Source organism: Mastacembelus armatus, chromosome 24 (genome assembly GCF_900324485.2).
Source record: "Mastacembelus armatus chromosome 24, fMasArm1.2, whole genome shotgun sequence".
Taxonomy (NCBI): domain Eukaryota; kingdom Metazoa; phylum Chordata; class Actinopteri; order Synbranchiformes; family Mastacembelidae; genus Mastacembelus; species Mastacembelus armatus.
Window position 1 is genome coordinate 18,004,145 of NC_046656.1, and position 23,104 is coordinate 18,027,248.

Genomic DNA, 23,104 nt, shown 5'->3' on the forward strand with positions numbered 1-23,104 from the left:
GCGGGTCTTGAACATGTGACATGTGAAAACAAATATGTGACGTTGTGGAGCTGAATGAGGAGTGGCAGCTGTGCTAGGTATTTATGACCAGAGAAAGTCTCCGCAGTTGCTCCAAAACTTCCAGTCTTCAGCAATTACACACCTGCCATTAGACTCATTACATGGGTGACGACTGTCCCTTCAAATACAGTTAAGATTCTGCCTCTATTTTTGTGTCTCATAGATGTATTAAAGTATATCAGTGATTCACAACTTGTGGGGCAGATAATTAGATTACTGTCATTTGCCTCTCACTACTAAACACTTGTAATCACAAAAAAAAAAACATGTATCACACTGATAATTTAGAACCAATAATATCACACACACATCAAACTATTTTAAAATTTAATAAATCTAACCCCAGTCACAGTTGTGTCAATACAAACAAACCAAGTCACATTCACTGGTTATTTTGTACATATAAACAAGCATTTGCTCAAGAAACATTTTTTTTTTGGTAAGCCTTACATAAAACCAAACTCATACATGTAAAAACCCACAAAAATGAAGATATAAACAGCTTGCTTTGAAACTGTTACTTAGCTGTTGCTGATCTCTGACCAGCCCTCATTTTAATATAAAGTTCATAAAAGAATCAAAGGTGTGACACAAATAAATGGCAACATCATTTGCAGAATTTAAAATATCCATACCTGTGGACAAATAGTTTTCTCTGCACTTGAGGATTAATACCTGGCCAACCTTGTAAACTGTGGGCTCTTATATTAAACACTGGTGACTCTTAAAGTTGTCAGATTTGACCAAAATAAAAATTTTACTCAGGAACTACATTTCCTGGCCAGATTTGCTGTATAGCACCAGAAAAATGTGTAGGAGGTAACTGCAAAACTATGGCCCAATTAAAATAAAAGCAATGTCTCTGGATGTGAAAACCACAGTCTCAAACATTCAGAATGACTGTTAGAGGCTTACTGTCTTTGGATTCCCCTTAAAAATTCTCCAAATAAACAGACAGCATTTTAAATAGAAACACAGAATTGGTTGAAGTAGATCACTCTAGAGACCTTCTGGTGAAATATGTGGAAATTTTCTTCATGGTCTGGGGTGAGTGGATTGTCTGAAAAACAAGAAGCATAAAAGGTCAGCTGCAATACTCATCTTACCAGCTATAAAAGACATGCATGTAATCATGCACTGATACAGAGGGGCATACCTCAATTAAACCATGCCCCGGGGAGCATGTGTATTTCTATTGTAATTCACTTATTCAGTGACTTTCAATGAAGCGACAAAATAACAAGTTAGATTTTCTAGACTGGTGACATTCCAAGTAACTAAAAGTGATAAAGAATAAAACTAGTGCCCAGCCAGAGGAAATGACAAATATTTCTCTTTCTATTAAGTGACTCAAGCAGAGGTTCTCTGCTGTTAAATAAATGAACAGGTTAACTCTGCCTTAAAAAATAGTCCAGCATAAAACTTGCATGAAGAGTCGTTTAAAGAAAATAAAAATTATTTATTTTTTTACTAATTAATCCATGTTTCATCCAAGTGGAATGGGGTGGGGTTAGAAGCAGAGACAGACCACAGCCATTGTGTAGCAAGGGACTCGTTCACATGTGCATCATGATTAATTCACTAAATCTGTCTTTACTTTTAACTCTGGTGTGCGTGAAATAACTAGAGACCTTTAGCCAGCAGTTTAGCACAGGGTGAAACAGCTAGCCTGGCTCTGTCCTAACGTGACATAATAATATCTTACAATATGTTCAATAGTGAACTAAGTTTAACTAGTTGTATTTACAAAAATGTCAAACCATGGAATGTGCTGCTTCTAAGAAAACTTAATTATTTCAGTCTCTCATAAAGTTAAAGCCATTTTTATGGTTTATTGAAAAAGGCTTTATTTAGTGGAACATAACAGAAATGAGTCAGATTCACTTCTAAACCTGAGTACTTACTGGGGAAGTTGGTGCCTTGCCTTCTTGTTTCTTAGAGGCACTGGGACTTCTGGGGGTGCTTGGACTTTCTTGACCTTTTCTCATCTTTTGGGCCATCACAGACAACCAGTTCATTGCTCCGGGGGAGAAATTTTCCTTGCCAGTCTGTCTAGATGAGGTCTGCTTGTCCTCTGTGTGACTGTCTGTCTGTACCTGGCTCTCCTGAGTGGGACAGCAGACACTGGACAGTGCCCGGCTTCTCTTGGCTGCAGGGTAAAGCTCTGTAACACATCCACACTGTTCTGCTCCCTCACAGGCTGTGGATGCACTGTCCCCAGTCTCCAGCCTGCGTTTAGCCCGTCGTTCTGGGGGAGATATGCTGCTCCCCAGGCTCTGGGGACACAAGCTCAGCACCCTGCGGAGAGGAGAGCTGACCTGGCCAGGAGATTCATGCCTCGGGGATAACCACTGTTTGATGGAAGATGGTGTTCTTTGGCGAGCAGCAGTAGTCTTTGCAACCTGAGACAGAACAGGTGAAGTGGTGCTGGAGGGTAGAGGTAGGGCAGCCACACTGGGAGCACAGGCAGCCAGCTGGGGTGAGGTCAGGCCTCCAAGACTCTCTGTCTTTTGGGTTTTGGCAGGAGTTGTCTCAGCTCTGATTGACGGTTCTTAACAAAAGCGGAAATCTTTGTTAGTTCAGACTTGATACTATGAGAACTTTAATTGGCATATTTTCTATTCAAGAGCAGGAAACCAGTGATTTAGGAATTATCTTAGCAACATTTCTCAATATTAGGTAGCAGCAGAGACAGGAAACAATACCAGAAAGGTTTATGTTAACTTTTTCTGGCTAAAATTGGAATAGTAGAAAAAATAAGAAATATATAATTACAGATACAGGCGAATTTATGTCAGGTCTTTACAAAGACTGGAGCACGGCAGTTGAAATACTTACTTGTAGGAAACTTAGGACGTGCCCAGCCCACAAGGTTGGCTTCTCCCACTGCAGATTGTGCTCCTTCCATTTTCCTGTGAAGCCTCCAGATCCGTACAGTGTGGTCATCAGAACAGGAAGCAATCTGCCAACAGAGCAGTGGAGATTATGCAGTGCATAAACCTAGCTTCCTGGACTTTTTAAACGACTCAGCTTTATAGCAGGGAAACAGAAAAACTTCTGAATTAATCACAGATTTTACAAAAGCGGGGACAGGATGGAGATCATGCAGCTAAGCTGCCTGGTTCATGTGTATATATATTTCTCATAACTGAAAACATACAGTTTGATGTCTTACCTTAGTGAAATCTGTTGGGCACCATGCAATAGATGTCACTTCCTCATTGTGCCCTTGAAGCATCATGGGAGGACATTGAGGATCAGAGATCTAAAATATAAAAAGATTTAAAAACTAAAACCATCCTCGTAAATCCAAAACCTCACATCTTTAGCAATTTCTATTACAAAAGGCCAAAATGAAATAGAGACCTTACCTTCCAGATGTATGCATGATTGTCACTCGAGCCACTGGCTAAGAACTGGTCATCTGGGCTAATGGTGGACTTTATATAAAATGATGAGTTTTGATGGCCACTGAAAACTGCCACTGTGGAGCAGAATATACATCATTATTATAACAAAGCTTCAATTCACAGGACTAAAAAGTCTAAAACATAATAAGATAATACAACAGCTAAAATAAACATAAGGGGAATGTATAAGGGAACATACTGAAATGACCACCTTTCCTAAATAGTGTGTAATTAGTGGTTTAGTTAAAAAAAGTTTTTTTGAATCAATTGATAGTTAAGTTCTGTCTTAAAGATACTAGAATAAGTACACAAAGTGTTTTACACTTCCTCTGTACACAGCATGGCCTTGTTGTTTTACTCTCTCCCCCCCATGACAGTTAAGACACATGACACATATCTGCAGCACCATCTAGTGATATTCAATGGTAATAAAATATATAGTGATAAACTAAACAATGCTTATTTTGGCACAGTTAAGCAGCACTATGTAGTGTCAGTGGAGCCTTTATTTACCTGGATTTGTTTTTATTCCACTGACATTGAATGTGTAGATATTATCATCAGTACAGTTACACATGACATTGGATCTTGTGGAATCGAGAACAAGTCCCGAATAACCTGCAACACATACAAAACAACATTCAGATTATTTTTTTGTCATTTTCATTTAACTCCAGGTAAACATAATGCCCAGTAAAGTACAGAACTAACCCAATCGCATGCGCATGCAAGAACCCGGGTATGGGTACGTCTGCAGTGGAACAGGATCCTGATGGTAGGCGGTGTAGTTCTTTCTCAGATCCCACATTTTGATTACTCTGGTTTGAAGAAACAAAGCAGAAAAACCAACATGGTGATACAATTCCGTACACAAGGACAGTCCCTTTTAGCAATAAGTAACAATCATCTCTTACCCATCAACAGCCCCCGCAGAGATGAGGGTATGTTGATCCCGAAACAAGACCACTGTGACACTCTGCTGGGTATCCTGCAAAAAAAAAAAAAGATTAAGTGTCTGAAGATCAGCCATACATCTCTACCTCCATAGTCTGCTTCACTTCATTTAATTCAGGATCATTTATTAGGGAAACTCACCACACTGGGAGCCATCCCACGCATGCTGTTCCGTCTTTTCTTTGTTTTCGTTGGGGCATTTGTCTCTGCTTTGTTGTGCGCGCCACTGATCTGTTTCACTTGTTTGTAGAAACCATCTGAGAGAAGATGTGATATGATCACAAACTCTGCCACATGTGATTAATCACAATCTTTCTGCTTTCGCCCCATAAAGCCTATTATCTTCTGCCCTTTGACAAAAAACATCCAATCACCAATTAAGAATCATTTGCAATTGAAAGCTCGAGTCACTACCTTTTTTGGTGCACCTGGTGTCCCAGATCATAATATTTCCATCTCTGGCTCCAGTACAGAACACAGCTGTTGAACAGAGAGCAAAGGTTCATTAACATGATAGATATGAAATTTAAATCAGAAATACAACCTTGCATGCACACATGACAATATTAAAAAACATTTTTTGTTGCATCATTACATAAAAACCTAATAGGATGCCTGCATATTTTAACAGTTCAGTGCCATGAAAGCAGACAAACATGTATATAAACACTGTCAATAATTAACAGGTCCCAATCCAGTTTTAGTGTGGTAAATTATTACATGCAGCCACCTTTACCAGTGTTTTCTTGAGACAACAGGGAACCTACATTTCCACTGGCATATATTTGGTCAGGTGATAACATACCTTTATCCTGGGGTGTGAATGCAACAGACTTCAGGCTGCAGAGGTGGCCCTTGAAGCTACCTAACAACTCTCCTGACCTCACATCCCACAGCCTGGCCATCTGATCACCTGCAGCGGTCACCTGAGGATGATACATAAGGACTTCACAATGTGCTTTAGAGAAATTTCACAGAAGTAGCTTATATGAGTATTAGTACTTAGAAACAAGAAAAATAAACACTTTCCCAACAAGAACATAAGTTCACAAAAAACTAAGTCAATAAAAGTGTTTAAAGAAATTATAAATGGAGGTTTCTGGCTTAATCTTGTAGAGAATTATTTTGTACATACCAGCTGAGGCTCCCCTGGTACCCAGGCAATATCAAAGACAGCATTCTCATGTGCCAGCCATTCTGTGAAGGTAACATAGCATTAGCCAATGATATTAATTGATGGCCAGGACAATTGTGAAGAAAAAAGTCTCCACACACACCTTTAAGAAGTGGATTTTCTCTGCTCTCTGTGTTGTATATCCTAACAATGCCTTCTTCATTAGCTGCTGCAAGGACATTCTGCAGGTCCCTGGCTGAAGAGGAACAAGAGAAAGGAGACATGTCAGGTAGTCAGATACAAGACAACTTCAACTAGCTTGTGGTGATAAAATACAGGTGGGTTACCAGAAGAGAAAGCCAATCCAAATGGTGGCACTGAGTCACCCAAGTTCCCATAGGAAATGTGTTCATCATGGCGAACACACTGGTAGCCATGCAGCAGGGAGCTCAGAGGGAACCTGAGCCAAAGATCTGCAGGGAAGGCTGCACGGAAAATAGTCGTTTAGAAGGTAAGTACTACAAGACAAGATATCACTGATATTTTACAGACAAAATGATTAATTTAGAAAATAATCCACAGAGAACCAATACTAGAGATAAGCTTCAGTTGCAGCCTAAAGTTGATAAGTTGATAATTAGTTAGAAAACATGTCAGTGAGCACTGAAAGAGCTTTATGGTGAAAATATGTGTAATATTAGGTATTTTAATTATAACGTTATGATCAGAAAGACATTCAGTTTCTTAAGAGCTGGGCAGTAGCAACATTTTACCAGCTTCTGATAAAAAATGCAATTGCATTGTTATAACGTTATATCATGTTAAGAGACTGATGTAGCAGCTATAATGCAAAACGATGAATAAAACAGCACAAAAGTTGGCTTTCGTCATTATCTGTGTGCTAACCTAGCTAAAACTCACTAGCCATGACCGAGCCCAATACACACACACACACACACACACACACACACACACACACACGCCCGGTAACACACCGTGCTGCCGTCGCCTGCCCACTCCTCTGTCAACAACCGAGCGGAAAAGCATCCCTGCACTCCAGCTGAAGACGATCAGAAATTCTTTTTAATATCACCGAGAAGTTAGTCCGATCGTTAACTGGTAGTCTCTCTTTCTTCCCGTGTCGATGCTGGTTGTTTCCCGCGAACAGATCGCCTGGTCACAGCGACTGAATCCCCCGCTAAAGTTGCGTTGCTCTCTGCCATTGGCTGAAAGCAGCAACTTCCGCCTAAACCGCCGCTTCTACATCCGCTGCAAAGTAGTAAAGTTGAACACAATTACCACCAAGTTGTCCGTTTTTTTCAACATAATAATGCTGGATCTAAAATTGTATTTTTTTCTATTTACATAAACATTTGGATTTAGTAGTAAGTTGCTCGTCAAAATAAAACATATGTTAGTTAGTCTGCGCTTTATTGTGGAAAAACTAAAGACCGGAAGTATTATTGTAGTAACTCCGAAAGTTTTTTAGGCGCCGCCTGAACATTGAAATGCTAAAAGCTAATGGGTGCTGCTAAGCTTGTTATTTCATGTGAATAAGAAAAATAATAATAATACCAATAATGTCGCTTTCAACTGCACGTTCGTTCTTGTCAGAGGCTTGTTATGGCGAGCAAGAACTGGACGCCAATTCCGCCCTCATGGAGCTGGACAAAGGTGTGTTAGCTAGCTGGCTAACAAGTTAGCATATGGCTCTTTGAGGTTGTGGTCTCATCTTGTGTGTTATATTTTTTCTGCGTGTTGGTTTTGCTTAATGTTACTGAACATATGACCTTGGGAAAATGCTTAAATTGCAGGGTTGAGATCGGGGAAGCTGGGAGAGCAGTGTGAGGCTGTGGTGCTTTTCCCCAAGCTCTTCCAGAAGTATCCCTTTCCCATCCTCATCAACTCTGCATTTCTGAAGCTAGCAGACATCTTCAGACTCGGGTATGGGTCTTTCTTTAAAATAGTGCTGATTATTCATTTCCAGCATATCCCAACAGAACCGGTTTACATAACGAAAAGTGTCAAATCTTCACTTGAGTATTGATCAATCAGTGAACCTTTGCAGCTCTAATAAATAATAGACATATCTATCAGTAATCCACAACACAGTTCAACAGCACCACTACAACCTCCAAAATGACAATGAGGTTAAATCGGCAGTAAAAACCTACTGAATCAATGGTGAGTTGTTACTAAAACTGGTTTTATTCTGGCAAAAACATCTTTTTTTTTTTGTTTGTTTTTTTTTTCAGAAATAACTTTCTGCGCCTGTGTGTGCTGAAAGTAACTCAACAGAGCGAGAAACATCTGGAAAAGATTCTCAATGTGGACGAATTCGTTAAAAGGGTGTTTTCGGTCATCCATAGCAATGACCCTGTTGCCAGGGCCATCACACTGAGGTATGTCTGTGTACTGAATATAGAACAAAGATCTAGGTTATACTTGCTGGGACATTTATAACAGAAAACTGTTGTGTCCCAACTGGTCGGTCCAAACACGAGTGATACATGTTTGCCACCTTCCCACTCTCTGTACTTATCTGTAGTTGAAACTGTTCCCTGTTGTTCCTTCTGTTCAGGATGCTTGGTAGTCTGGCATCCATCATCCCAGAGAGGAAGAATGCCCACCACAGTATTCGCCAAAGTCTGGACTCTCATGACAATGTAGAAGTGGAGGCTGCTATATTTGCTGCTGCCAGTTTTTCTGCACAGTCAAAGTATGCAAATATTGATAAAACTAAACTCTTGTCCAGTATACTCTGTGTGGTGATGTGTGAGGTCACAAAGCTGATGATTTTTTTTTTTTTTTTTTTACACTTTTACTTTTTAGAGACTTTGCTGCTGGGATTTGCAACAAAGTCAGTGAGATGATTCAAGGTAAAATATTTGCATTGCACACACTGGGTGATCACACCGACTGTTTTTTTTAAAGTTTTGACAAGCTTTGGGTATTCATTACAACAACTATTCAAAGTTGAAATAAAAACAAGCCAGTTTCTCAAACAAGTGATTAACAATGAATATATAAGAATGTATACATTATTTATATATTACTGGCCTGGAAAAGCTTTCTGTTCAGAAGATGGATGGTGTGATGTTCACTTTGACTTTACATAGGCTTTGCATTTGTCTTTGACCTACATCTCAACCCCAGGTTTAGACAATCCAGTGGAACTGAAGCTGAAGCTGATTCCCATGCTACAACACATGCATCATGATGCCAGCTTGGCTTCCAGCAGCAGAGAGCTTCTGCAGCATCTGGTCAGCTCTTATCCTTCCACCCCTATGGTCATTGTCACGCTGCACACCTTCACTCAGCTGGCTGCGTCTTCTCTCATTGATATCCCTAAGCAGGTAGGGAACATGACATAGTTGTACCTGTCTGTTATTGATTAGTTACACTATTGTAGTATATATGTTTTAATATTATTTCTACTCTAGTATATTTAAAATGACTGACATTTTTAAGGGAGTCATTTTCAATTCAGTTACAGCTTCTCCTTCAGTACCTTAAAGATGACCCAAGAAAAGCTGTGAAGAGACTCGCAATTAATGACCTAAAGCTCTTGGCTAAAAAGGCTCCTCATCTTTGGATCAGAGAAAACACTCAGGTAGAGTTTCCGATGGTGAAAGTCCTCTGTGGGATTTTCTTTATGTTGGTTTGAAACTTATAGGTAATCTGAACGTGTTTACACCTGCAGACTCTGTGTGAGTGTGCCTTGACAAGCCCTTACAACAGTTTGAAGCTGGGGATGTTGGCTGTCCTCTCAACCCTCTCTGGAACAATTGCAATCAAACAGTACTTCAGTAACATAACAGGTGGGGCTCATTCCAAATAGGTTTTAGATGGACACTTCCAGCTGTGTCCTGTGAAAAACTCTAAATACGGTCTGTACATTCTTCTCAGGTGGCTCAACTGTTCCTCCGTGCCTCACTGACCTGGTTAAACTGGCACAGGAATGCTGTTACCACAGCAACCTGGCAGTGGCTGCACATGGGGTCATAGTGCTCTCCAACATTGCCATTTCCTGTCCAGAAAAAGGTTGGTTCCAGTGGACAGTGCTTCGTTTTAGGGATTTCTCTATTGCCAATTGCTCATTAGTGCTTTAATCTCAGTTTAAATACACTGATGTTTGCTCTCGTGATGCCAAAGCTGAGTGCTGTGTATTTACTCTCCTCAGATATTGCACAGTTGGAGCAGGACACAGTTTTGGGAGTGGAGTCCCTTCTGATGCTTTGCAGTCAGGACAGCAGCCCCAGTGCCCAGGCTACACTTAAAGTAAGACATTATAACCACAAAGCATAGGCATAGGCTGGATGAATACATCAGAAAATGAGTTTCTTTGACAGTAATTGAAATGTGTTCATTGTAAGTAGAGAAAACTGGTTAGATTTTTAATCCTATTTTCAATCAAATAGTATTTGATTTTTAAATGTTTTTAAAATGAAAATACATGGTACTTAAGAACAATTTCAATACTTTGAAAATAAGTTATTTTTGTGTTAAGTACCCAAATATGGGCATAATTTTGTAATTATAGTAAATTCACATAATACCCAGATCCAGAAGCCAAGAGAAAGTGCTTTATCCATTGTTTTTATTGATGTTACATTAACTTGGAAATTAAAATGTTCACATTTCACAGGCACTCAGGATTCTTCATTGTTTTTTGACTTAGCACAACGGATATTTACATGCTTATATTAACTGAGACCAAAAACAACGATAAATAAATACAGCAACTCTCTTCCAAATACATAGTCTAATTTTTACATCTCAAATTCTATCACAAATGTATCATCCTAAAATATTTGTCTTAACTGCCATCTGTCTCCTGGCACCACAAGACACACAGTAGTTAATACCCTTCTGGTAACCAATGAATGATTTCATGATATAGGAATTCCCATTTATTTATTTCACTTTTATTCTAACCCTAGACAGCTCTCACCTCATTGGTTAAGCTGCTGAAAAGTCGACCTCATCTCAGCCAGTCAACTGTGGAGTTCCTCCTCGGCCAGCTCCACTTATCCTGCGACTCCTCTCGTGTTCTTATGTGCCACGCTCTGGCAGCCATCACCACCCACCTGCCAGTGCTGGGTGATGGTATGCTGGGAGACCTGGTGGACCTCTACAGAGTAGCCAGTCACTCCTCCACTGACAAGCAGCAAGAGCTTCTGGTAAGATATGCATCCTGGGAAAATCAACCTTCACACACAAACCTGCTTTCAGTTAAAAATACAGCTTATGTTATTTTGTGCGTATTATGGCTCTCCTGGGATTACTCTAGGTTTCCTTGGCAACAGTGATTTTTGTTGCAAGCCAGTCGTCTCTGTCAGCTGAAGTGAAGACTGTTATCAAACAACAGCTGGAGAATGTTGCTAATGGCTGGACAGTTTACCGCATCGCACGACAAGCTTCACGCATGGTAACCTTATCTGCTTGTAATAACCAATTCTCCAAAAACCTTTTTTTACTGAGCTTTACTGGGAAATATATCACTGAGTTACACTATCTGATTATGTTTGCAAGATGGATAGAAGCTTTACAGTACAATTAATTGTACTTTTTACTCTCAAGCACTTTGAATGGTGCTATACAAATAAATTTGCCTTGCCTCAATGACTCTAGAAATCTCTTGAGATAGTCACAGAGATAAAAACAGACCTATGCTCTAAAATGAACTGCTTAATTTGTATAATTGGTATTATCAAATTCTTGTCCTTAATCTGCAGGGGTGCCACGAGTTCTCCAGTGAACTGTACCAGAGTCTGCGAACCCGTGTGGCATCAGAGCACTTCTACTTCTGGCTGAATAGCCTGAAGGAGTTTTCCCAGGCTGAACAGTGCCTGAATCACGTGGAGGACGGAGACTACAGCGGAGCCATGAGTGCCATTGCAGAGGCCCTGCGCTCCTACCAAAAGGGCATCGCTTCCCTCACAGTCAGTGAACTGCCAGGCATCTGCTTGTCAGAAAGCATTAATACTTCCCACTTTCACCAGAGACAGGATGCTTAAAGCTGCTGATAGTCAATCGAGAGAGCCTTGCTGTTGAAGCTGATTTCACAGCACTTCAGATTTTCAGTGGATTAGCTCACTTAACACCTGTCTGTATCTGGTTAGGTGAACTCAACAAGACCTGTATAATTATTTAACTGTCATGTTTGTGTACATTGATCTGATTAAATCCCTCCCTCCAGGCTGCCAGCACTCCTCTGAGCCCACTTACATTCCAGTGTGAGTTCATTAAGCTGCGGATTGACACCCTCCAAGCCCTGTCACAGCTCATTTGTACCTGCAACAGCCTAAAAACCAGCCCTCCCCCTGCCATCGCCACTACCATAGCCCTTACTTCCGGCAATGACCTACAGCGGTGTGGCCGTATCTCCATGCAGGTAAAACACTGAGGTTTGGTCTATCTAGGGTCACCAGTCTGCAGGGAATACTGCATTTTTTTACACAGTTACAGGGCACAACCATCTATTAGTTTATAATGTCATTGTATCAACTGTTTATGTGCTGTAGTGCATAGTACAGAAACTCACCAAATTGCTACCATCAGTTTGTAATCCTGCTTTTGAAGGAAGTTTTTAGGGCCTAAAATGAAATTGGGGAAATGAGATAGTAATGATCAGGTGGGAATGCTACAAATGCACTGAAGGAACAGTTAAATGCATTGCAAAATCATGCAAGTATAGGGAACTAAATCCAGTAGCAGGCATCTCTAATTAAACTTCTGCTTAACTGTCCAGAATTTGTGTATCCAAGAAGAATAATTGCTCTTCTTTCTCCAGATGAAGGTATGCATGGACGAGTTCAGACGCCTTGCCAGTCGATACGCCGATTTACACCAGTCCTCATTTGATGCGGACTGTGCCACCCTTCGCAATGTGGAGCTGTATCCTTAAACATGCCTTAGTCACATAGTAGTGTTTTGACAAAGCCATGATTTCTCTGCTGCCATGACTCCTGTCTTTAATGTCAGTGAGTTTTCTTTAAAACTGTCTTTCTAGACAACAGCAGAGCTGTTTGCTTGTCTCCCATGTAATAGAAGCACTAATACTGGACCCACAGGCAGCCAGGTGAGAGCTGCTCAGTGTGATTTGTATAAATTGTTTGGTGGTCTAAAAGGAAATTGGGAAATGAACAGTGAAATGTACCCCCCCTCCTATATTACTTTCTTTGAGCTAGGTTAAGTGTTCACTGGGGTGTAATTTGAGAAAAGGAATATTCTTTATATAACTTGATAAAAAATGTTTTTTCTGTGACATGCAATTGAGTGTTTCACAGTGGCACATTAGGCAGACAGATTGACCGTTTGCTTTTATAATCTAGTTTTCAGGAGTACGGCATTCTGGGGTCAGTCCAGACAGAGAGTGAATATGAGCGCAGGATGATGTCAGTCTTCAATCATGTGCTGGAGGAAGTGGAGGGTCTCTCCAAAAAACATCCTCCTGTTTCACACCTGGTAGGATAAACATGGAACACTTGGTGATTACAATGGGGGGTACCAAGGGAGTACACATTGCTTGTAACACATGTTTTGCTTTTATCTAGTATTCTACAGCATGCAATGTGACTGATAAGGTAACTTATGCTGCTCTCATTCTTGGCCTGATTGGAATAAACAGAAGCATCTTTCTTATATTTTTAAGAATGTAATCTTGTTTGTTGTTTGTCAGCATACAGGGTGTCTCTGTGATGCTGTCATAGCATTGCTCAAAGTCCCGCTGTCTTTCCAGAGGTACTTTTTCCAAAAGCTCCAGTCAACAAGCATCAAGGTAAGTCATTATATAATCACCTGTAACATACACAAACAACAGAAAAGATACACATAGCAAGTCATACCAAGCATCTAAAATAAAAAAGCAGTTCAATTAAGTTGAGAACGCATTAATTTCTATTCATTAAACTGGTAGATAAAGCAGGGAGATAATTAACTTACCATAAACACTGGAAAAACAGCTATCTTGACTTTCCACAGATAATAAAATCTGTCTACCAGCACCTCTAAAGCTCACAAATTTTGTTGTTTTTTGAATCTGTAAAAAAACTATAGGGTAAAAATGAGAATGAGTGGTGGTATGTTCTGGTCTCTTTTGTTAGTGGTGTAAATATTTTCATCTAACATGCTGCAAGCAAAGAAAATGGTATTTTCCTTCAGTGCAATACACAGTAAATCTGTACTGTAAATATATTATCGTATTAGTTTGTTCAAGATGTCATACAGTGACGTTGCAATAACAAAGGTAAATAGTGTAAATTAGTCTTTTGAAGGACTTCCTTTAATTCTCGTAACGCTGTGTGTGTGATTTATTTCTGCCAGCTTGCCCTCTCTCCATCCCCACGAACACCGAGTGAACCAATCCCTGTGCAGAACAGTCAGCAGCTGACTCTAAAGGTGGAGGGTGTGGTACAGCATGGTTCGACCCCAGGACTCTTCAGGAAGATCCAATCTGTGTGTCTCAATGTCACCTCAGTTCTCCAGAGCAAGACAGGGCCTGACTACAAGGTGTGTAGCCTTATATAGCATGCATCTTTTGTTTAAATGACTGACATAATTAAAGATCACAGAACTATCAAGTATACAAATCCCCTCTGTTCCTTTCCACAGTGTTCTGTTGAGTACATCACCCTTTGTTCTATTTATCCAAGCTCAATCCTGGTGATCTTAGCCTGTGTAATATAGAGGAAGATCCTGCACAAGCAGTTCAAACACAGCTACATACTTTTATACTTCCATTTGCTGTATTCTTGGTGAATCATTTGTTGACGCCCTTTTGACACTCCCATATGTTTGTTTTTTTTGTTTGTTGTTTGTTTTTACCTTTCAGATTCCTCTCGACACTAAAACTAATGAGATCAAGCAACGGGTAGAACCCCACAACGATTACTTCAGCACCCAGTTTTTACTGAATTTCTCCATCCTTGGCACTCACACTGTCAATGTGGAGGCATCTGTGGTGGATGAGAATGGCATCGAGTGGAAGACGGGACCAAAGACGACTGTGTCAGTAAAATCCTTGGAGGATCCTTATTCCCAACAGCTCCGCCACCAGCTGCAGCAGGGTGGAACCCAGACTGCTCCACAGAGGGGTGCATACAACCGCTTCTAGTTAATGTGCCCTTGATGCTTTCTTTACTGTCAAAAACTGTTTTCTTTTGTGTACTTGACCTGTTATGTATTGAAGAAACTGTATATATTTTTGATTAAACATCCAAATTTAATTTTAATGCTGTGTAGTCTTTGCAAAATATCATTGACCAGGTGGAAAGGACACAGTAATGCAATCATTTTAATTTGCCGGAGTCCACACATAATTGTCAGCCTGTAATTGTTGGCCATTAGAAAATGTTAAATAGATTTGAATTCCCTGTCCATATTCTTAATCCAATCACATTTCATGCAGTAATCTCTAGGACAATTTGCTATTGAATGTCCTTGGTTTTACCGTCATATAGTCTGCATAAAGTGTAATAACATAGTGAACCATGAGGGGGCAGACTATGGTGTACAACTACATAATTGTCTGAAAAGCACTAAAATCTCGTGAATTCTAGACTTATCTGAATCACAGTGTTGAAATGTAAGCATTTACACAACACTTTTATGTAACTACATAGTTTCATGCCTTACTTCCTATAGTTTTATGTTGTGTGTCATCATCCTGAACTGCAATATTGTGCTTTTTGCTTTATTTTCAGTTATGATGCCCTAGTCCTATGCAATCTATGCAGTGCATACTTTAATAATCATAAAATCTGTTCAAACAATCTACTGTTTGATTTAAAGTGATGTACAAATTTTAAGAGTGAGGTAATATACCCCCTGATGTAATCTGAAAATAATTTGCAGCTGGGAATTAGTCCAGATGACTTGGCATGAAGTCATAAGATTTGGTTATAAAATTTGGAAAGAAAATTGATTGTGCAGTGATACTGAAACCATCAGCACTTGGCATCATAGTCTGCGCACTTTATGGCTGAAAGCTGGTGAACACATATGTCAAGTGAGAGGGAATAAAAATAAAACTTCCACACCTGTTTTTCAAAATAAATGTAACTTTCTAATTGGTAAGACCAATGAAATCATTTATTTTATTCCCTGACTGTAGGGGGTCGACTTAGTAGAATTTTGGTATGTTGAAATATCCTATTTGCACGCATTTTTAAAAAAATTTGTATATAGTCTTAGCCTTTTGCTCAATACTGTACTTATACTATCACTTGTTGACTTTTGGTCTTATTACTGTTTTTTTTATATTTTGCCAAGTACAACATTTACCACACAAAAAAAAATGTTTACTTTTTTGGTAAAAGGGGCTCCACAAGTAACTGTTTTGGCTCCTGTGGACACTGTACACAGCAGACTTCACGTACAATTATGATTGTTGATGTGACTGCATTGTTGCATGTATCATAAATGGACAGGAAGAGGAGTACAGAGGCCTGATAATAATCCTTCAGTGACTGGAGTCACAAAAACTGCCTCCTACTGAACGCCTTGAAAACCAGGGAGATGGTAGAGGATTTTTTTGAAGGTCTAAGCTCCCTCCTATCAAGTCAACATCTGTGGTGCAGACACTGAAGTGGTCCCAGCCTACAAATATCTAGGCGTGCACAGGACAGTTCATCTGTGGACGATTCACCTCACTGTGCTGCAGAACTTAAAAATGCACGAGATCCTTCATCCCCACTGCCATAAGGCTCTACAACACCTTAGCTAAGGGCAGATGACAACTGACTACTCTCACTACTGACTTAATAAACTACAAGTCTACCTGAATTTCTCTTTGGAGATGAATAAAATCTTATCTTAAAATCAGTCAATGTAATATTATTATAAAAAATATTATTATTAATAATAATTATTCTTATAAAACATAATAATTAAGTTCATTCATTTCATATAAACATACATTTAAAAACAAAAACAAATTTGAGCTCACATTTAGTTACAGCATCAAGTTTTTGAGCTTGGCTCATATCGTGCATGGACACAGACGCTTTTATTTTGAAAGCAAAAGTGGTAGCCTTTTCCGCTCTTACCGAGTTGCTCCTTTGTGGACGTTGACGCGGAGTCTGGACTAGGATAACGTGTCCTGTCAGCACACATACAAACAAAAATCGCTGTTCTTCGTATTTGCTGTTCCGTTTATACTTAATGTAACGTGTGAGTAACCTGCAGCGTTGATCCCAGGCCCGGTCCGACCCGCTTCTCGTCCATGTTCGCTAATGGGAGCTCGGTAGCTAGCTAACTTGACGATGATGACGATGACGATGATGATGGTGCATCAGAGGAATTATCCCGGTGTCTCGGACTGAGATGGATCCAGCGACGCTCAAGTGGAGTTGCTTGCTAGTTAGCTAGCGAGCTGACGGTGCTCCACCGGGAGTTACTGTACCGGAGCAGCCGTGGATACCATTAGCTAAATGGGCTCAGCTGCGGTGTTATCGGTTTGTTGTAACGTTAGCGCTTTCAGACGTCTCGACCTCTGTCCTCGGATTTGATAAGGACTGACCATGTCAACTAGCAACAAATGCTAACTTAACCGTTTGGTTTAGGTACACGTGACACGATTTGTTAACCGCTAAGTTGATCGTTTGCTGTCTTGCCGCCCTTGGATGCTTCAGTGACGTTAACCGGGTGAGTAACACGCGCTACCGGACTTTTACTACATTTCAGGGTCGGACTATATTCTGGATCAGACGCGCTTTGCACCAGCCTTCCAGACATGCACTCCCCGACTTAACGTTTGGTATTGCCTTAGAAAATAATGCGTGTTTAGGCTTATGACATGTATTTGTTTTGTTTTTGTTAGTTGTTTGCATCGGTGTATTTTGCGTTTAACGGTTTTTTTTGTTAACATGTGTTCCCGTTGTGCTAACCCAGCCTGCTGTTAGCTAGCATGCTCGACCACGTCCCGTGCGGCTGGTCCTTTTACGGTCCTGTGTTTTCGTGCGTTAATTGCTGCTGCTGGGCCGGTAGCTAACAAACAGCCGAGAATAAACACTCTTGGGGAATAATCATATGACAGCGTCTGTTACGTTTAGGTTCCGTGATATAGCCTCACCCTCAGCTGGCTAGCGGAAGACTCCCTCCTCAGGGTTTCCAAGGGTGTGTGGTACAACGTTGGTTTATTTTGTGGGTTTGTGACTTTTTTCGTGACAAACACGGTAGTTTGTTTTGAAGAAACAAAAAACTACATACACACAGTGGTAGTGTTTCATGCCAAAGCAGCCAATCCGAGATGCTAACTGCTGCTGTGTCTCTGTTACAGACGGCGTGTATCAGGATGGCACAGCTCTTGGATGGGGCCGGCAAACTGGGCTGGGTTCTGCTCAAGTCTGTGCTCCGTTTTGTGTTTATGTTCATCAACAACTGTGTAGCCATCCCTTCCTACTGCTTATACCTGCTGCTCCTGCAGCCGCTCAGAGTATGGGACAGCTCCACTTTCTGGCACATTGAGGGAATCATGTTCAAATGGTTGCTGGCCATGGTGTCTTCGTGGGGCTGGGTTGCAGGCTATACAGGTAAAACTGATTATTATTTATATATGTTGCTATTGTTTCATGTGCTGCCCTGTATAACACAGATGTTTTTGCATGCTGCATTTAGTGCTACCTGCTTTTTGTCATGAAGAGTGCACAGAATCAGTCAAAACTCAATTAAGAAGAAAGCAACCCCAGCTTGTGCTTTATGTTCAAGTCACAGAGGTAAACCTCTGTTACGCAGAAAATATAAACCCCGTCAAACCCAGAGGGTCAGTTAACATCTCTTATTCCCTTTCTGAAGGTATTTCCAAAACCCTGGTTTTACTCTTCTGTCCACCAGGATGAGGAATGTTCTGTTTGCTGTGTGATTTAAAAAAAAAAAAAAAAGTTTGCTAAGCCAAACAAAGACCCTATCTGTAAAATTACCTCTGTGACTTGAATGCAAATTCATGACACACACGAACTGAGGCTAGTTTTTCCCCAGCTGATGACTTCAGACCATTGTGTGAACATGGACACCAATGTGTAGCTGTAACCCTGCTGCTCTGTCACCAAGTGTTTTCTCCTGTAATGGGGGAAGGGTAGATTGTGGAAGAAACATGAGACAAGAAAAATAAATGAAACTGCTTATCTTTATTTTGAGTCTTAACTGACAGAACTGCTCTTTGCTCCACGTTCAATAAAGCAGAGCCAGAGACTCATGATAAAATTCTTTAACAGCAGTGTTGCTGTAAAGACTTCGTTATTTTGAAATACATTGCTTAGTGTGTGTCATTGTGTAAGTACATAGGTTCACAGTTGCGCTGCTGTTGCTACCATTAGTATTTAGAATATTTAGTAATAGATGTAAATATAAATTAGTTTTGAGCTTTTGATTGGGAAAATAAAATTAGAAGACCTGTTCTTGGGCTCTCTAAAATTGACACTTCAGTCACTGATTGGTAATGAAAATAATAGTTAGTTTCAGTCTTAGTGACTTGATTTACTACGTACAGTGAGGACACAGGAATTGTTTGTGATAATTGTATGGAAACAATAGACCAAATATTCTTCAGTGACATGCATGTTCTAATAAGTGTTTGTTGATTGCTCTGAACTGGCTGGTTGAACATATTGAAGTAATTCAGTCAGACAGTGGTGTTTGGTTGCAGAGAGCTGGTAGCTAAATGCTTACAAATTGCTAAGTGGTGAACATTGGGAGGAACAAGGCACGATTAATAATGCAACACTTTTGTCCTATACAACACCTGGTCTTGCATTGAGCAATATGTGTTACTGACCTTGACTGACTTGAAGTGAGATACTATACAGCCAAATAATTCAAATAGTGACTGTAGTCTTCTTCAGAATATCAGTTCTAAAAAGCATGCATGGTCACTTTAATTAAGATGTCCTACTTTTTATTTGTATACTACTCTTTTTGTATTATTGTTTGGCACATGTGGGTCACCTCAAGCTGTTGACTAAGTTTAGGCTGTAACAGATATTGGCTCTGTTACAAGAACAGTGAACAGTGTAACAGAATAATGACATCTGCACAGTAAATCAGTACAGAAAAGTAAATACTCGGAATATAAACACAGCCTTAGATAAACTGCAAGTGAACGAGCATGCATGCAGTGGCAGTAGTTCTAGAGCATGTGCAAGCATCAGTGTTGTGACCTGCACTGAAGGACCCTGGATCAAGGATGGGTTGATTGACCCCGTCAACTTTCCTTCACAAAGCAGTTCTCTGACTGCCAGCGCCCTGTGCTGGGTGAATAAACTTTGAATATGTACAACATAAACAATTTAAAAACTTCTGGTTTTGTGCAAGGTCAAAGCTGTGCTATCACACTTGCAGTGCTTATGTTCCAAGTAGCAGCTCTATGTATGTATAGATATCAGTACCATGTGAATTTACATTCAAACAATTTAGCAAACATGAAGCTTGATTGTGACCAGTCTAGTTGCCAGACTCACTGAAATCTTAGATGTAATAAGACATAAATATTCCTGATCTTATTCTAAGATGTATTATTTTAAAGTCACATGCTGAATATTAACAAAGCTAGTCACTCAACAGTTAATGAATCTGCAGCTGCTCTCATTGGTTAATTGTGTGGTTCATAGCAAAAATTGTAAGATGCTCATTGTGTCTACAGGAGAGGCAGAGCAGTAGCATTTTGTAGATAACATAGCTCATGTTATAGCAGCACACTTATACTTCCATATAAAATACTCTATATCCTCTATCACTGGCACGGAATAAAAACATACACATTAATTCTAGATCTGATTTAATGAAAAAGATTTTGCCCGACCCCCTAAAGTTACATGATAAATCTCAATCTTCTCATGGTGATTTAGTTTAAATCATTAAGTGAAGGGTCAGTGTGAGGTGAATGCACTCTGTTATAATCTTGGTGTATATCACAAAATGTTTACTGAACTCCTGCATGCCTGTACAGCAGGACTGGCAATGGCAAGTGTTTTTGTATGAGAATAATTTCTGTCTCTGGTACATTGTACACACAACTCTGCAGGCACGTTAGCCTATAAAAGAAAACTATATTCCTCTAGCTTCAGATAGATATAGGTATTTGATTGCTAACGAAAAATGTTGGCTATAGAGCTTTCAGGGAGTCAGTGCTCTGATATTCAAGTGATTATTCTTGTTGAAATGTAATAATAACAACTGCTGGAGTTCGACGCAGCTCTCTGTGTGTGAGGTCGATCACTATGTTTAAGTCATTCATCCATAACTAAAACCCTTTGAAGATACTCATTGTGTTGAAAAGCAGATCGTAGCCAAAGCTGCTTCACTGCTCCTGCTAGATTGACTGCTTCACTTAGCTGTGTATCGTAACCCCCCCCCCCCAGAGCCAACAGTGTTTTTTATTTTATTATATAAGCTAATGGCATTGTAACATCAGCTAACATCAGATACTTGCATATCATTATTGAGGCTACATTCATGAGCAAAAAGCTATGTGCAGTTAATGCATTATCACCTTCACAAAGTGAGGATTTATTGTAGAACTATATTAGACTGCATTAGATTTAGCTGTTGGGTGTACCTAACCAACTTGTGTATGTTGCTATAACATCACAATTTATGAAAATGAACATACTCCAAAGCAGAGTTTTCATACCAAACTTGAGATCACTATATTTTACCTAATTATTGTTCAGGTCTTTTCATCAACTTTGTGCCAGCAGAAATGCAACACAGATGCCCCGAGTCTCTGGTGCCCCAAATTTTAGTTTGTTGAATTACTTGAAAACTACATTTTAGAGAACTTTCAGCTTCACACATAAAATATGGAATTGTTTTCAGCTGTTCCAACAGTGACACAATTTACCCCAGAAAACCACCTAAATCCAAACAGTTCACAGTAAACAGCTTCATGTTTTATTTAGCGTATTTACTCTCATGTGTCAGTGTGCTTGCCTTATCATTTGACCTGACCGTCTCTTGCCTGTGGTCAATAAAAGCACACTTGGTCAGACTGTCACAGATACAACAGTGGACAAAAACAGGTGCACCAAGGCCAGGAGGATTGAGTTTTCATTGCATGTGCCAGGAGGTCAGCTGGACCTGTGAAGAGATCAAAGATGGTGGCTGGAAGATTTCTGTGTGTAGAGCATGCACACACTGCACTCCTTTCCCTGTTACGAGTTGCGTTTCCAAGTCTTTGATCATATTATGAATGTAATGTTTACGTAAAGCATAGAGTAACCTGGTTATTTATGTCCTGTGCTTTTGAATATTGCATCAACCAGACTATGTACGTCTGTCTGATGTTCACACAGTCATGGCATTTTTCATATGTACTGAAACTGTATATACTGATTTTCATTAATTGATTAGTCACTTGATAGAAAATAAATGTATAACAGTTCAGATAATTAGTTATTCAGGCCTTAAAATTATAATAAATACTTTGGTGTCCTCGACCTGAGCTTTAGTATACTTAAGATGTGATGTTTTGTGCTTTGATGTTATTTTTACTCTTTCTTACTTTTTATTCTTCTTCTTACTTATTAGTAATTTAAAGAAACTGACCATTTGCGTTATGGCTTCTTGGACCTGTTGCATTTAACATACTGTCTACATTTAGTGTCTCCAGTTGAATACTAATGATGGACAAGCAGTGCTCACTACAGTATTGATTTAAGTGGGGAAAAGAGCTTCATTTCACCACTGTTGTGGTGTTTAGGTCCATTATTCAAAACGCAGAAATATTCATTTACAGCAATTTTGATGACATTTTAAGTAAGTCAACCAAATGCTCAAAACCTTATTCATTTTACTTCTATATGTGGCAAAAAGCATCAAGTCCTTATATTTAAAAAGCTGAAGCTAGGATATTAATTTGGATATTAAAATGACTACAATTATATTTGATCAAATATGCCAAATAAGTTTTTGTCTGAGTTACTCGACAGTTGTTAAAGCTCTAAATCCAACTAGCAGCAGGTTTTGCAAAAAAGAAATGTTTCTGTATATTGATGACCTGTATTTCAGTGTTCCTTAAATGTTTTGGTGCAATAATGCTGAGATTTCAGATGCACTGAGCAGAAGGGCTGGATTCAATTCAATGTGGATCATCTCACTTTGAAGCTAAGAGAGAAACTGCTTTTCCTTCATTAAAGCTTCTGTGCAGGCATGGTGCACCCACACAAGTGTTATCAGTTACTTGGCTGATTAGACTTATGCTCTGGACTGTGTGGGTGTGTACAGATCATCTTTGATTGACATTTGTCTGATTGTCCTATATTGTCTTTGTCACACCTGTTGGGGTGAGACAATTTACAGCTTCATGTTTTTTTTTTGTTTGTTTTGTTTTTTTTACATTATTACTTCAGATGAGTTAAACATTTGTGGTGTTTTGAAAGATTATTCTGGCTTTGTGATTAATTCAAAGTAAGAAAGTCCAGGCGAAATGTGACAAGATGCAAACACGTCTAGTAATAGGGGGAAAAAAATTGCTTTAAAAGTGTTATAATTGTAAAGCTTTAAAGGTTTTTGGTGTTTTGTCACCATGTTGGGTAAAGGTTTATGGACAGTGCATGAAAATGTACTG

The 23,104-nt window shown here is 39.6% G+C and overlaps 3 protein-coding genes across 6 annotated transcripts in view; 2 read left to right on the top strand and 1 right to left on the bottom strand.

Annotated features, from left to right (window-relative positions):
• Positions 1-477: 477 nt before the first annotated feature.
• On the bottom strand, positions 478-6,729 carry dtl (denticleless E3 ubiquitin protein ligase homolog (Drosophila)). The gene is made up of 15 exons (XM_026318664.1): positions 6,534-6,729; positions 5,886-6,023; positions 5,702-5,794; positions 5,560-5,621; positions 5,230-5,350; positions 4,839-4,904; positions 4,566-4,681; positions 4,385-4,458; positions 4,182-4,288; positions 3,984-4,088; positions 3,432-3,544; positions 3,236-3,325; positions 2,899-3,022; positions 1,965-2,611; positions 478-1,120 (listed from the first exon to the last, which is right to left on the bottom strand). Exons 1-15 carry the CDS (start codon positions 6,583-6,585, stop codon positions 1,055-1,057), a joined length of 1,974 nt encoding a protein of 657 aa, XP_026174449.1. The 5' UTR covers positions 6,586-6,729; the 3' UTR covers positions 478-1,054.
• Positions 6,730-7,003: 274 nt separating this feature from the next.
• On the top strand, positions 7,004-14,774 carry ints7 (integrator complex subunit 7). Of its 2 annotated transcripts, XM_026319340.1 has the most exons (21): positions 7,004-7,212; positions 7,353-7,482; positions 7,794-7,940; positions 8,120-8,257; positions 8,371-8,417; positions 8,695-8,894; positions 9,029-9,151; positions 9,242-9,359; positions 9,448-9,582; positions 9,722-9,819; positions 10,482-10,721; positions 10,832-10,969; positions 11,277-11,483; positions 11,741-11,935; positions 12,335-12,438; positions 12,554-12,622; positions 12,876-13,008; positions 13,098-13,127; positions 13,223-13,321; positions 13,867-14,052; positions 14,375-14,774. In XM_026319340.1, exons 1-21 carry the CDS (start codon positions 7,119-7,121, stop codon positions 14,654-14,656), a joined length of 2,913 nt encoding a protein of 970 aa, XP_026175125.1. In that variant the 5' UTR covers positions 7,004-7,118; the 3' UTR covers positions 14,657-14,774. The 2 variants fall into 2 exon arrangements, with proteins under 2 accessions (XP_026175125.1, XP_026175126.1); XM_026319341.1 differs by lacking the exon at positions 13,098-13,127.
• Positions 14,775-16,564: 1,790 nt separating this feature from the next.
• Positions 16,565-23,104, top strand: part of lpgat1 (lysophosphatidylglycerol acyltransferase 1) — a 34,359-nt gene continuing 27,819 nt past the window's right edge. The window contains exons 1-2 of one of the 3 annotated variants that reach the window (XM_026318332.2): positions 16,565-17,187; positions 17,822-18,074. In XM_026318332.2, the coding sequence (XP_026174117.1) occupies positions 17,837-18,074 (238 nt within the window). In that variant the 5' untranslated portion in view covers positions 16,565-17,187; positions 17,822-17,836. Of the gene's footprint in view, positions 17,188-17,226; positions 17,300-17,590; positions 17,659-17,821; positions 18,075-23,104 lie in introns of those variants that run through there. The other 2 variants (XM_026318333.2, XM_026318334.2) reach the window with 2 other exon arrangements.

Coding starts and splice junctions, on each gene's coding strand:
- dtl (XM_026318664.1), bottom strand. CDS start 6,585: ATGCTTTTCCGCTCGGTTGTTGACAGAGGAGTGGGCAGGCGACGGCAG. Junction 6,024..6,533: donor GGGCAGGCGACGGCAGCACG/GTGTGTTACCGG, acceptor TTTTCCGTGCAG/CCTTCCCTGCAGATCTTTGG. Junction 5,351..5,559: donor TACCAGGGGAGCCTCAGCTG/GTATGTACAAAA, acceptor TATCATCCTCAG/GTGACCGCTGCAGGTGATCA.
- ints7 (XM_026319340.1), top strand. CDS start 7,119: ATGTCGCTTTCAACTGCACGTTCGTTCTTGTCAGAGGCTTGTTATGGC. Junction 11,484..11,740: donor AGGGCATCGCTTCCCTCACA/GTCAGTGAACTG, acceptor CCCTCCCTCCAG/GCTGCCAGCACTCCTCTGAG. Junction 12,439..12,553: donor ACCCTTCGCAATGTGGAGCT/GTATCCTTAAAC, acceptor CTGTCTTTCTAG/ACAACAGCAGAGCTGTTTGC.